We start from the raw sequence: 15,000 nt of genomic DNA, 5'->3' as shown, positions 1-15,000 counted from the left end.
ACATATCTCTTATTATATATATTATAATAATATGGATATATCATTATGGGTAATAACAATATAGATATAAAAAAATGAATAGAATAATAAAAATATATTTTTTGGTGATTTATTTTTTTGGATGTATATTCTGAACCATATACCCAAGTTATAGAAATCATTTGAAAAAAAACAATAAATAAATAAATATTATATATAATATTATAATTAAACCAATAACTAATATATGATGTAAAGAAAAATATATTTAAAAGACTAGCAAAAAAATATATTATTATTATATATATAATGAATTTCTTTTTATTGATCTTTCTAAATTTTCTACATTCTTTCAATGTGATTATTATAACTTTTATATGAATAGTTATTGTTATTAATAGGACTAATAAAGAAGATAGGAAATATAAAAAACACATCATATTTGAAAAAGGTATATATTTTGATAAAACCAAAAGGTATATAATAATTTGATGAGGTATATAATGATATTTTACATTATTTTTTAAAAATGAAAAAATTATATTTTTTTTTTCTTGTACAATATGAGCAATATTTATGGGTAAGATATTATAATAGTCTATAAAATAATTTAATATATATTCATCATCATAAACATTAATATTATTTTTATTATTATTATTATTATGTATGTGTAATATACATAAATAATAATATGTTAAATATGTTATGGTAACTATAAAGGAACCTAATATAATATAATATGACTGTTTAATAATATTATCTCCTATATTTGTATATGAAGAAAAAATATAATTTATTCCTGTGGAACAATTAACAGAAAATAATACAAGACAAATTATTTTGATAATTAAATAAAAATTTATATGTAGAAAATATTCCTTACTAAAAAATATACATGTATTATATTTTATTGCCATATTCTCATTTTGTGTATATTCCTTTGGTTCTAGCTTATAATACAATATAAGGATTTGTAGAAGAACAATTATAAAAGAAATTGAAAGGATATAATGTAAACTTTGATTTAAGGACATTGTTTCTATTTTTAATAAGAAATATAATAGGATTAGTATAACAAATAATGATAGAATTTTCCATACAAAGGATATATTCTTTGTAAAGAAAAGTATGATTTCCATAGTAGATATGGAAACACAAGAATGTGAATTATTTTGTACAGGTTCCCTCTTTTTACTATACATAAATATATTTAAATCTTCATTGTGTTCTTTTTCTGACACATGAGAAATATCTAATTGTAATTTGTCATTTGATGGATTGTGATAAGACAAATTATGACGATATGGATGTTTATCCAATAAACCATTTTGTGATAAATCTTTATATTGTATATTATCATACATTTTAAACGTCTTAATATCATCTTTCTCCTTCCATTCTATCCACCTACATTTTATATCGCTTACACATGTTTGTTGTTTATTTATTTTTTCACATTCTTTAATATCCCAAGGTAATGGTCTCCACACAGAATTTACAGCAATCACCAGCGTGGTTATACTGTAAGACATATTTCTCATTAACAAATAAAATAATATTATAAAGGAAAGAAGACCTATACCTTTTATTTTCTTTTTTAAGAAAGATAAACTATTTAGTATACAACCTTGTGATAATTGTCCGAGTGATAATTCAATTTGAAGTAATGGTAACCCAATAAATATATAAGAACAAAAGATAATAACACATGTTAAAATATAATCAAATTTTGTTCTTAATAATGGTAAATCTAAATAAAAATATATACTTAAGGATGCACCTATACAAGAAAACATAAATTGATAGAGTGCATTCCATTTATCTCTTTTATCAATTCTTTGTTGATTAGATTTTATTTTCTCATTTATCATCATTGTTTTAATATATATATCCATTTCAACAGAACTTAATCTTTTTATATTTTTTTTTTTTTTATTTATTTGAACAAGTGTATTGGGCTCATTTATTTTATTTGTTATATCTTTTTTTTTATTATTATCAGATGTATGTAAATTGTTATATATTTCCATATCTATATAATAATTCTCTAATGTGTTCTCTTCATCAATATTAATAATATTATTACTATAAATTTCTGTTTCATAACTAGAATGATTACTTGTATTTAATATATTTGTGTTATTATATATATTTATTTTGTCATACATTTCTTTATTTTTACTCATTTTATCCTTTTTAATTTTTTTTTTCTTTTTTTTTTTTTTTGTATTATCTAACATTGAGCACAACGAATAGTTATCATATATATTACCACGACTCTTCTTTTTTATAACATCATCCAAATATTTATAATACATTTCAACAATTGGGTCGTTTTGTGCTTCCTCTATATTTTGTAGCATACAGAAATAGTAGCTGTTTCCAGAGTTTTTTAATTTCATTCTATTTATACTTTGACATTTTAAAAAGAAATCATCCATATGATAAGAAATAGAAGAATGTTCTCTTGATTGGTTACATGTTTTAGAGAATATATTGTTTTTCTTCATAAAAAAATAATACGGTAAATAATTTGATGTAATATGGTATTCATTATGGTATATTGACTCTTCATTTTTTATATCTCCTATATGTGATAGGTATAAAAAATTATTTTTTTTTTTATTTTTATTTTTTTTTTCTTTTTCAATCAAAGTAGAAAACAAATGCGAATTATCTTTTTGAAAATTTGTAGATAATAAATTATTATTATTATTATTATAAGAAATGGACAAAGAATTATTATTTTCTGTGTTTCTTTTTTCTTTTGACCATAATACGTTTCTTGTACATTTACATATTTCACTTCTTCGTTTCCTTGAAATATCATTTTTTACAAATTCCTTTTTTATTTTTTTCATTTTATGAATCACAAATTCACTTAATTCTTCCAATTCCTTCATTTCATTAAGATGGTAGGAAGATGAAGTGTCTTCAGTGTGGTTATCCATTTCTAGTACAAAATCATTGTCATAAAAATTATAATTATAATATTTTAAAAAGTCCTTATTCGAAATATAACAACTTCTTTTTATCTGATCATAGTCACAATTATTATATGAATTAATACTGAGTCTGTTTATATACTCTTGATAAATATCAGTGTTTGAAAAATTGAGACATGCATTATATAGATACAACTTTAAATCAAAGGGGTCTTTATTATGGGACACGTCTAATTTATTTCTCATTTTCCTTTCCCTTTCAAGATGATGAAGAGTAATATTATATGTCTCGTCTGTGTTATCAGGTGTTCCCATGATGACAAATAAAAAAAAAATATATATATATATATATATATATATATATATATATATATTTAAAAACTGATGTAAAGAATATTTACGAAAAAAAAAAAGGGAAATATAACAAAATTACAACCTAATTTGTTATGATTATTATTATTTTGTATTTGTTCATTTGTCTATATATATATATATATATATATATAATATTAACACATAAGGTTTGTAAAAGGTATACACATATATATATATATATTTATATATTGACATGTGTGTGTTCCCTATTTTGTTTTATATGGAACACTCAATAAAGTTTTTATATATTAACTTTTATATATTATTTTTATAACCATATGCATATTGGTAGTATTATGTACAGATAAAAGTAAAAACATTTTGTGTAGAAAATGGAACTATATATTTTGTTTTATATTATAGAACATTACATAAATGAGTGTAATAATTTTGTAAATATAAAAAATGTATTTATATTTTAAGGTTTTTTTTTTTTTCTTTTTTTTTTTAAATTTTTTTTTGGGTATATATTTACAAATGATACTTATTAAATAACATAAGAAAGATTTTCATAAATTTGTTTTTCAAGTTACATATTTCAATTAAAAAAATATTGGTAAAATTTACATTTTGTAGAACATATAAAAAATAAATAAATATACCTGGATATATATAATAATTCTTATTGAAAAATGATTTAACAAAAAACAAAAAAAACAGGGAACAATTTTTTTTTTCTTTTTTTCTTGGTAGACATAAAATTCTATAACATTAATTAAAATAAATTTATAAAAATTTATAAGCATCATCGTTTTGAAAATGTTTTTTTTTTTTTTATTCCTTAATTTTAAAAATGGAAGATAAAAACAAAATGAAAATTAAAATTAAAGAAACATTCGTGCACCTTATATAATTCTTTTTATCATTTGTTTTAAATAAATACATAAATATATACATAAATATATATATTATTAAGTTACAAGTAGGGGTTTCTATTTACATAAAAATGAAATAACAAATATATTGTTTTTCAAAAGTGATACATATATAAATATATATACATTATAATTTTGTAGAAAAAAAAAAAAAAATCACATTAATTTTTGGGTGCACTTGGGAAATTTTGGTTAGTACCTATATCAAAAAAAAAAAAAAAAAAAAAAAAAAAAATTTAATAAGTACAAAATAATTATACATATGTATATATTAATATATATGTATATAATGAAAAGGGATAAATATATATATATATATATATATATATATATATATATATAATATACATATTTATATTTTTAATTTTTTCCCCTTTATATGTGGACGTATTGTATTCTCTTATTGTATTCTTTTCTTTTCTTTTTTTTTATTTTCCCCCCCTTTACACTCCTATTTAAATTTATGTTCGTATATTTTTTTTTTTATAAACACAAATATTTTAAAATATATTAAAAAAAAAAAAAAAAAAAATATATATATATATATATATATATGATATATAATATTTTGCTTTTTATATGTTACATTATAAATGGATGTTGTAATTTTAACTTGTTAATATATATATAAATATATATATTATTACATATAAGAGGAATATATTTTAAATTATACATTTAAAAAATATGAATTATATATTTATATATTTACTTTTGTTAATAAAAAAAATAATAATAATAAATTAAAATAAAATAAAATAAAATAAAATAAACATATTATCATATATAATAATGTTGCCAATTCATATTTTATGTTTATCTTTTTTATAAATATACATTTGCTACATTTGCTACAATTTTTTTTTATCAATATAAAAATATTAAATTTTTATAAATAAACACACTTCAATATAAATAAATAAATATAAATATATATTATATATATATATATATATATATATATATATATATAAAGTACATATAATATATATTTGTATATATATATAAAGTACATATAATATATATTTGTATATATATATAAAGTACATATAATATATATTTGTATATATATATAAAGTACATATAATATATATTTGTATATATATATAAAGTACATATAATATATATTTGTATATATATATATATATATATATGGATATTGAGAATAATTCAAAAAATGAAGACCCAACTTATCGTTCGAAAGAAAAAATATTTGGTACAAAGGTGTGTCAACAAAAAAAAAAGAAAAAAGTTAATGCTTTAAAATATCACTTGTCTGAACAAGCTCAACAAGTAAAAAGAAAAAGCATTGATGAAACAAATGAAGATGAAGAATGTTCACATCATGCCATAGGAATAAATCATACAAAAACCATGGTAATAAATGATAAGGAAAAAAAAAATATATATATATGTAATAACAAAAAAATATGTAACATAAAATCAAATGATATAAAATTAATGATAACAAAATATAATGATATCGACGATAGTATACTACACAAAAGTAATAATATAGGAACTAGCAAATTGGAAAAGGACACAAAAAAGGGAAAAACTGAAAAATTTGGAAAATATGAAAAATATGGAAATAATGAAAAATGTGAAAAAAATGAAAAATATGAAAAAAATGAAAAATATGGAAAAAATGAAAAAATTTATCAAAATCAACCAGATTTTCAAAATGAAAAAATTATCCAAATTCATAATACAAATAAAATGTGTAAAAAAGATTATATCGAAATAAAAACAAATCAAGATGAGGATATTTTAAAAAATAACAAAGAAAAAATAGCTGATAATAAAAAATATATTAAGAATATTTCTTTATCACATATAAATGTTATAAAAGATGAAAAAATGAAAACATGTAAACACAGTAATAATCATGTCATTAACATTTTTGAAAAATATGATAATAATATATCTTGTTTCAGTACTTTTTCTGATTTAAAGGAAGAAAATGAAAAATGTTTTAAAAATGACAAAGAAAAAATGAATCGACAAAATAATCAAAGAAGTATGAACAAAAATATATATTTTTTAAATGATAAGTGCATAAAAAAAAAAAAAATAAATAATAATAATAATAATAATAATAATAATAAAAATAATGTAAATAAAGAAAATAATAAATATGATGAAAAAAATAAATATTGTGAGAAAAAAAAAAATTGTGAGAAAAAAAAAAATTGTGAGAAAAAAAAAAATTGTGAGAAAAATATAAATAGCGAGAAAAATAAAAGCCATATATACAATTTATGGAATGAAAAATATTTAAAAAAATTAAAGGAACTAGAAAAGAAAATAAAAAGGGAAAATAAAATTAAGAGCAATATAATTAATAAGAAAAAAAGCAAACATACCCAAAATAATATCCTTAATTTCAAAATTCAGCAAAAAGATAATTTGAAAAAAATTAATCATATAAGTTCTCTTGATTTTTCTGAAGGCAAAAAGGAAAATTTTGAGGAAAATATGAGTGGTCTTGTTAAAAATAATTATACTGATTATAATTATTATGAAGACGAACAGCCTATTCAATTAAAAGATAATAATCAATGTTTTTATAATAATAATAATAATAATAATCAAAATGATAGTAGCAGTATGATTTTGAGAGAAAATTCAAAGGAATCCAATGATCATAATGATTACAATGATAACAATGATAATAATAATAATATGAATATCCCTGTTAATAATAAAAGTAAATTGAGAAAATTTGTTTATATTTTTTGCAATGGTTGTTTAGTTGTATTTTTAGGGGTTAGCAATAATATTTGTGGTAGAATGAGGAATCGAGTTTTAAAAAATTTTGATAGTTTAACGGCTTCATATAATGCTTTAGCTTATGTTACTATTTATTTAACTTTGTGTATATTATATACAAATTCGAGACATATAAGAAAAGAACATTGGTTATATATATATCCATGTTTAAAAAATTTATTATTTAAAAAAAAGAAAAGTAAAAATAATATGAACAATAATATGAACAATAATAATGACCATAACAATCACAATAATACAGATAGTAATAAAGAAGTAGAAAGTAATAATTCTTATGAAGATTATTTTGTAACAAATGATTCTTATAAAAAGGAAGATCAAAATTTACTTGCAAATTATTCTATTGATATAAAACAGAAGGAAGAAGAAAGTATGAAAAAAAAAAAGAAAAAAAAAGCAATTTCTAATTTTTTTCATTTTAACAAGAAAAAGATATATGATGAACCTTTATTAGGAAGAAATGAAGAAAAAAACAAAAAAACAAAAAATGATAATTATGATAAGAGCGAAAATTTTAATAATTATAGAGATGAACGTTCTAAAGGTCATAATGAGAATCAATCCTATTACCAATCGACACATAATTCATCCATGAAAAATATATTACGTGAAGATGTAGGTAATCATAATGAAAGTAGTAATAATAAAATGTGTGAAAAAAATCAAATGATGATATGTAATTCATATCATGTGGATGATGACAATATATATTATAAGGAAATTAGAAAGAGTAGTATGGATAATATAAAAGATGATATTACTGGGAAATATAACATGTGTGAAAAAGGTTATCATAATATAAGTAATAATAATAATAGTAATAATATAACATATGATGATGATCCTAATAATAATAATAATAATAATAATAATAATAATTATAATAGTATATATAAATATTATTACAATATAATAAAAACAAAATGGAATAGTTTAGGTGCATATAAATATGTTATTATGATAGCTTTACTTGATATTGTCGCAAACACTTTATATTTTGTATCCCAGCTAGCTATTCCTTTGACAGTTTTATTATTATTGAATCAATTAATTTTTATATTTTCTCTTATTTTATCTTTTTTTATATTAAAAAGGAAATATAATATTCATCATATAATATCAGTAATTATTGTTTTAATTGGATTTTTATTTTTTTACATTCCTTTTGTGTATAAAGATAATATAAAAATAAAAAAAGAAAGTTGTGTAAATTATTATTTGAATTCTCATTATGCCATAAATATAAATAATATATATGATGACGATATGTATAATAGATGTGATGGAGGCAAAGTTTACAATAATATAAATACTGTGCGAAATATGAATAATGGTTATAATATGATGGGTGATAATGCAATAAATATTGACAATAGTAGTAACGGTAGAAATCCAACCACAAATAATAAAAATAATACATATAATGATAGTACATATAATGATAATGATAATAATAATAATAATAGTAAGCCCCCGTGTAGTGACCCCTTATGTGCATCTCCATTCAGCTTAGTCTTCTCTATTTTTCTTTGTCTTATATCCATTTTCTTAACCTCCTTTGGAGGTATACTGAGAGAAATATTTTTTCAAGGATATAACAATAAATATGAAACCGAGAAAAAAGATAATGCTTATGAAAAGGTTCATATAGATGATTCAGACTCCTACTATATTATGTCAAACATAAAGACGAACAATAAAAAGGATATTTGCTTTACAGATGATATAAATAATTCGTTTGAATATGATGATGATATACATAAAAAAAATAAATCAGATTTGTATAGAAAAGAAAAGAACAATGTACATACATTTAATATGAGTACATCGTATTCAATTAATGATGCAAATTTTATGAAAACAAAGAAATATAAAAATACGGTCGATGAATTTTCAAATTTTAAACAGATAAATAATAAATCATATCATAATAACAAAAGTGTTAATTATAATAAGAATAATGTAACATATATAAATAATATTCTGTGTGATGAAAATAAGAGTTCTCACATAAATAATTATGATTATAAAAATGATATATATATAAATGATATATATAAAAATGATATATATAAAAATGATATATATAAAAATGATATATATAAAAATGATATATATAAAAATGATATATATAAAAATGATATATATAAAAATGATATATATAAAAATGATATATATAAAAATGATATATATAAAAATGATATATATAAAAATGATATACAATATAGATATAAACAATATAATAAAAGAAGAAAAATAAAAGATAAGATTAGTGTTATTTTATTATCATTCAATGTATCGCTTATACAAGTAATATTTTTACCATTGATTATATATTTTCAAATGTTATTTAATAAAAATAAAAATATATCATATTTATTATTTATTAAAAATAGTTTAAGATGTTTTTATGGAGATACTATCGAAAATAATTTAAATTGTAAATATTCTTTTATGGTATATACTTTATATATAATTGTAAACGCATTGTTTAATATAAGTGTTTCTTCATTTTATAGTAATTATTCATCAGCTGAATGTTTCCTAATATTAAAGTCTTCTACACCCATTACATTAATTGTTCTATATTTTTATAATATACCTTTCATATCAGACACGGATAAATATTTTTCTTTTTATTTTCTTATAAGTATAGTTATTGTCTTTATAGGAGTAAGCTATTTTTTCTATCAATCCATAGTAGAAGAAAAAAAAAAAAAAAAAAACACACAGCAAATAAGATAATAAACTATTGTCAGCAAATAAGATAATAAACTATTGTCAGCAAATAAGATAATAAACTATTGTCAGCAAATAAGATAATAAATTATTGTCAGCAAATAAGATAATAAACTATTGTCAGCAAATAAGATAATAAACTATTGTCAGCAAATAAGATAATAAACTATTGCCAGAAAATAAGATAATAAACTATTGCCAGAAAATAAGATAATAAACTATTTCCAACAAATAAGAAAATGAAAATATAATAAAATTGAAAAAATTTATCTACATATCATTAACTTTTAATCAAAGTATATATGAATAATTCATTCAACTATTATCTAAATGGAAAGTTATATATATATATATATATATATATATATTTTTATTTATTTATTTATATTTATTTATTTATTTAAATCCTTTTAATATAATATATTTTGTTTCGTTTTTCCTTTTTCAAATAAATTTTTTATTACATACTTTGTTTAATTAATCAGCTTCTTAAATAATATATATTTCTAACATTAGTGTTGAGTAGATAATACTATGTTAATCGATTCGTAAAAGCATATTTTAAATACACATAATACATAAATTAAATCTCTTGTTTTAAATATATACAAGTAAATTGAATAAATATATATACACACCCATATATATATATATATATATATATATATATATGTTTTATACATATAAATGTAATTTTTTTTTTTTTTTTTTTTTTTTTTTTTTTTTTTTTACATATATTAATTTTTATTATTATTTTAAAAAACATCCAACATTTTAAAGAATACTCTTGAAATTTAAATGGTAAATAAATAAATAAATATATATATATATATATAATATATTATAAAGATGATACAAAAAAAAAAAATCAAGTTCATATCATCACAATTATTACACTATAGATATGATCGTAGATATACAATTTTTTTTGACCTCATCACAGATATATTATTTTTTTTATTTTAAAATTGTTTTTTTTGTGAAATCATTAAATGTTTTGAAAAAAAGAAAAAAATACATCAAAAAAGAATCATAAACAAATGTTCAATATGTTGAAAATGAGTAGGTGTTCTTTTATTTATTTTAAACATAAGATGTATATATGTATATATATATAAAAGTACATGTTATGAAAAAAAATATACATAACATATGTAATTTTAACACATTTAAGAGTTAAAATTAAACGTGGGTAATTAAAATATGTGTACATTTATAAGTTGTTTATTTATGCTTTTGTACAGTGTGAATTTTTTTTTTTTTTTTCTTTTATATATAGATTTACAAAAAAAAAAAAAAAAAAAAAAAAAAAAAAAAAAAATATATATATATGTATATATATATATATATATATATATATATATATATATTTATTTATTTATTTATTTATTTATTTATTATGGAATACTTATTATGTCCTCATATTGAGCCAAGTCATACTGTTCAATCAATTTTGTTAACGACTTTTTGATATTAAATTCCGAATGATATTTTTGCAGATTGTTAAAAATATCTTGTTGACTTGCATATTTTTCTTCAGTAGTATGTAAATATTTTATAATATCACTATCAATATCATCAAGGTGATTATAATATGTATCTAAATTAATATGAGACCATGGTTTTTCTTCGTTATTGATTCCATTGGGTGTACAAATATTTTTTAATTTTAATAATTTTAAATAACAATAAACTACATCAGAAGTAAAATAAGTAAAATAAGAAACCCAGTCTGTTACTTTATTAATATATAATATACTGATTTGAATAGATTCACTTTTACTTTCAGGAGAATATACAACACCAACAATTTTAATATAATCATTAACTTTAATACTTTCAATATGATTTTTTACCTTCTCATTTTTTGCATCTTTATTATATTTAGCTTCAATATTACCAGTATAATCACATATTTCAAATATTATAGCACTTGCTAATTCTTTTATACTAACTACTTTTCCAAATACAATAATACCACTTATTTGAAAATCATGTATTTTTAATTCTTCTGTATTCATCATTTTATTTATTAATAATTTTATAGTTACTGGAACACATAACTCTTTTGGTAATGCTTTCTCTTCTTCATTTTCTTTTATTTTTGCTAACCCTTCTGGTGATCCTCTTTTTGTTAACTCTTCAATCTCTTCTTTATCTGTTGACTTATGTCCTTGCTCAAAAAAATTATCATCACAGAATCCGAAATTCATATCCATTTTTTTAAAACAAACAATTTCTTACTATATCGTTTATAAGAAAAATGAAGAAATGAATGTATAATTATAATGTACAAATAATATATAATATGTTGTATATATATAATATATTGTATATATATAATATATTGTATATATATTTTATATATATATATATCTTTCAGGTTTTCCTTTTTATATTAAAGCCTCCACGTGTATATGACAATAACATAAAAAAGGAAAATATATATATATATATATATATATATATATTTATTTATTTATTTATTATTTATTGATTTATTTGTTGGTACTTATATATATATATATATATATATATTTATTTATTTATTTCAATATTTATTATTATGTTGTTCGTTCTTAAATAATTTTAATTTTTTTTTTTTTTTTTTTTATTATTTCATCAAATAGATATATATTCGTAAAATATATACATAAGCATATTTTTAAAGGACGATTAAAAAAAAAAAAAAATTAATAATAATAAAATATATGTTATAACATATATGTGATAACACGCACACAAATGTATATAATTTATAAATATATATAAATATATATTATTATGCTATAATAAAATTTAAACACACGTAATATAATATATATATATATATATATATATAATAGTATAATATATTTTATTATATTTCTTCTATTTTTTCAAATTTAATATGATTTTTTATATACTTTTTATTCTTTTTCTAAAGTCCATTATTAGATCCTTAATATATATATAATATATTTATTTATATATAACGAAAAGAATAATATTCATATGTATATTTTTTCAAGATATATCATATAACAGTTTGTATTATATAAAATGTTTCATTTTAATAATCACTCAGCTATACATAATAATATATCATCGATTAGGAAAATAAAAGATTATTTTAATATAATTAAAAAAAAAAAAAAATTCATACAATATCTTTTTTATATGTATTTTCTTGTTTTAACAATACAAATACATTTATATAATTATATATATATATATATATATGTGTGTTTTATAGTAATTAGTATATTTTTTCTCATTCAATAAAAATGTGTAATATATGATTAAATAAAACATATAACATAAAAATGGCGTGGGAGGGAGAAAAAAAATAAAATAAAATATAAAATTATTATGAATGTACTATTTTTTTTTTTTTTTTTTTTGTTTATAATATATTATAATTTATGTGGTTTACATAAGAAGACTGAATTATAAACAATTTTATATATTTATATATATGAATATATTTTTTTCCATTTACAAAAAAAAAAAAAAAAAAAAAAAGACATTAACGAACTAGCTAATTCAAACTTTTTCATATTTTTGATTTTGTATTTATATAAATTATTATATTTAAATAAAAAGAGAAATATATCAACGTATATGTGAGCTCACATTATTATTTATTTATAAGACTATGTTTATTTCTTTTTTATTTTTAATCTCTATACATATTAAAGGATGTACACTTATATTTTTTAGAGTTGAACATAATAAGAAAAAATGTAATATATAATTAATTGTAAGAAAATATATATTCACAAATTTGTTCACATTTTTTATTAAAACATATAATAAAAAATGGTTATTATATAAATCAATAAATAAATAAATCTACATATATATATATATATATATATATATATATATATATATGTATGTATATATTTATGTCATTTTTTTTAATTCTCCAATTCGAATGTTCTCGAAACAGTATCACAATTAAACGATTATATAAATATATTAATATTTATTTATACAAATAAAAAAATATGTCAATTTCGTATATCTTTATTATTTATTGTAAATAGTCTTCAAAGGATAAGTTAATAATATACACATATATATAATAAATATATATATATATTATATATATGAATATATTTTATATTCTTAGTATATTATTATATATATTATTCTTTTATTTTATTCATATGTTCTTAAAGGGCAATATAATATTATAATATTATAGAAAAAAAAAAAAAAAAAAAAAAAATTAAATAGATCATTTTTGTATTATAATATAATTTATATATTATTAATAAAAAATATATATTTTAAAAAACGAATATGTTAATATAAATATTATTATTATATATTTTTTTTTTTCATATTTAAAATTAATATACCCATAACTTAGTAAGTACTCTATATTATAAATATATATAAACATATATATATATATATATATATATATTATATATATGTATAGAACTCAATAAATATATAAAAGATAATACGTTATTGAAAAAAAAAAAAAAAAAATTATATTACTAATAATGTACTATTATATATTATATATATATATAAATATATTATTTATGTATATAATATTATATTTACTTATGTAGTTAAGGATTTATAAAATATTATATAATTATAATATATATATATATTATATATATAATACATATTTATTTTTATAATGTATAAATAAATATTAAAATAAAAATATTAAACTTCACTATATAAAATTATATTTTTATTTTATATTTTTTTTATGTTTGTTGTGTTTCATAATAAAGTTTGATCGTATTTTAAGAAACTTAATGTAATGTGAACAAATATATTTAGGCTTATATATAAATATGCTAAAATTAAAATATTTGAAAGAAATATATATGAGTAACTTTTAAAACCTTATGTGAAATATTGTATTCTATATGTATATATTAAATTAATAATAATTCAATTAAGTGAAAAGGAAAAAAAAAAAAAAAAAAAAAAAGAAAAAAAAAAAAATAGTTGAGTTTTTATTTTTTCATAAATAAATAAATAAATAAATATATATATATATATAATATAAATTAAATTAAATTATATTAAATAGTAGAAAAAAATGTCTTTGAGTATTTATGGAAATCGAGAAAGCGGCCAAGATGTGAGAACAGCAAATGGTAATAAAAAATAAAATATGTAGATATATGTTTATTTATATGTATATTTATAAGAAAAAAAAAAAAAAAAAATGTAACCATATGGGAATTATGCATATGTATATAATATATATATATATAGTTAAAATTGTTGAGAGTTAACCTATATATTTTCTTCTTTTCAAGTTATATGTA

General features: G+C 17.6%; 4 protein-coding genes across 4 annotated transcripts in view; 2 read left to right on the top strand and 2 right to left on the bottom strand.

Annotated features, from left to right (window-relative positions):
- The window catches only part of PF3D7_1132500 (amino acid transporter, putative), a gene marked incomplete at both ends in the record, with an annotated part of 4,320 nt that extends 1,078 nt beyond the window's left edge, over positions 1-3,242 (bottom strand). The window contains one exon of the mRNA XM_001347969.2: positions 1-3,242. This exon is cut by the window's left edge and continues 1,078 nt beyond it. Within this exon, the coding sequence (XP_001348005.2) occupies positions 1-3,242 (3,242 nt within the window).
- Positions 3,243-5,329: 2,087 nt separating this feature from the next.
- PF3D7_1132400 (conserved Plasmodium membrane protein, unknown function) lies at positions 5,330-9,715 on the top strand (the record flags this gene model as incomplete). The annotated part of the gene is made up of 1 exon (XM_001347968.2): positions 5,330-9,715. The coding sequence occupies one exon, from the start codon at positions 5,330-5,332 to the stop codon at positions 9,713-9,715; it is 4,386 nt and encodes a 1,461-aa protein (XP_001348004.2).
- A 1,391-nt stretch (positions 9,716-11,106) lies between these two features.
- On the bottom strand, positions 11,107-11,928 carry PF3D7_1132300 (nucleic acid binding protein, putative; the record flags this gene model as incomplete). Its single annotated transcript, XM_001347967.1, has 1 exon — positions 11,107-11,928. The coding sequence occupies one exon, from the start codon at positions 11,926-11,928 to the stop codon at positions 11,107-11,109; it is 822 nt and encodes a 273-aa protein (XP_001348003.1).
- Positions 11,929-14,768: 2,840 nt separating this feature from the next.
- The window catches only part of PF3D7_1132200 (T-complex protein 1 subunit alpha), a gene marked incomplete at both ends in the record, with an annotated part of 1,923 nt that continues 1,691 nt past the window's right edge, over positions 14,769-15,000 (top strand). Inside the window, one exon of the mRNA XM_001347966.1 lies at positions 14,769-14,826. Coding sequence (XP_001348002.1) covers positions 14,769-14,826 — 58 coding nt within the window. The remainder of the gene's footprint in view (positions 14,827-15,000) is intronic.

This window comes from Plasmodium falciparum (genome assembly GCF_000002765.6).
Source record: "Plasmodium falciparum 3D7 genome assembly, chromosome: 11".
NCBI classification, from domain to species: domain Eukaryota; phylum Apicomplexa; class Aconoidasida; order Haemosporida; family Plasmodiidae; genus Plasmodium; species Plasmodium falciparum.
This window is presented reverse-complemented; position numbering and strand designations above follow the sequence as displayed.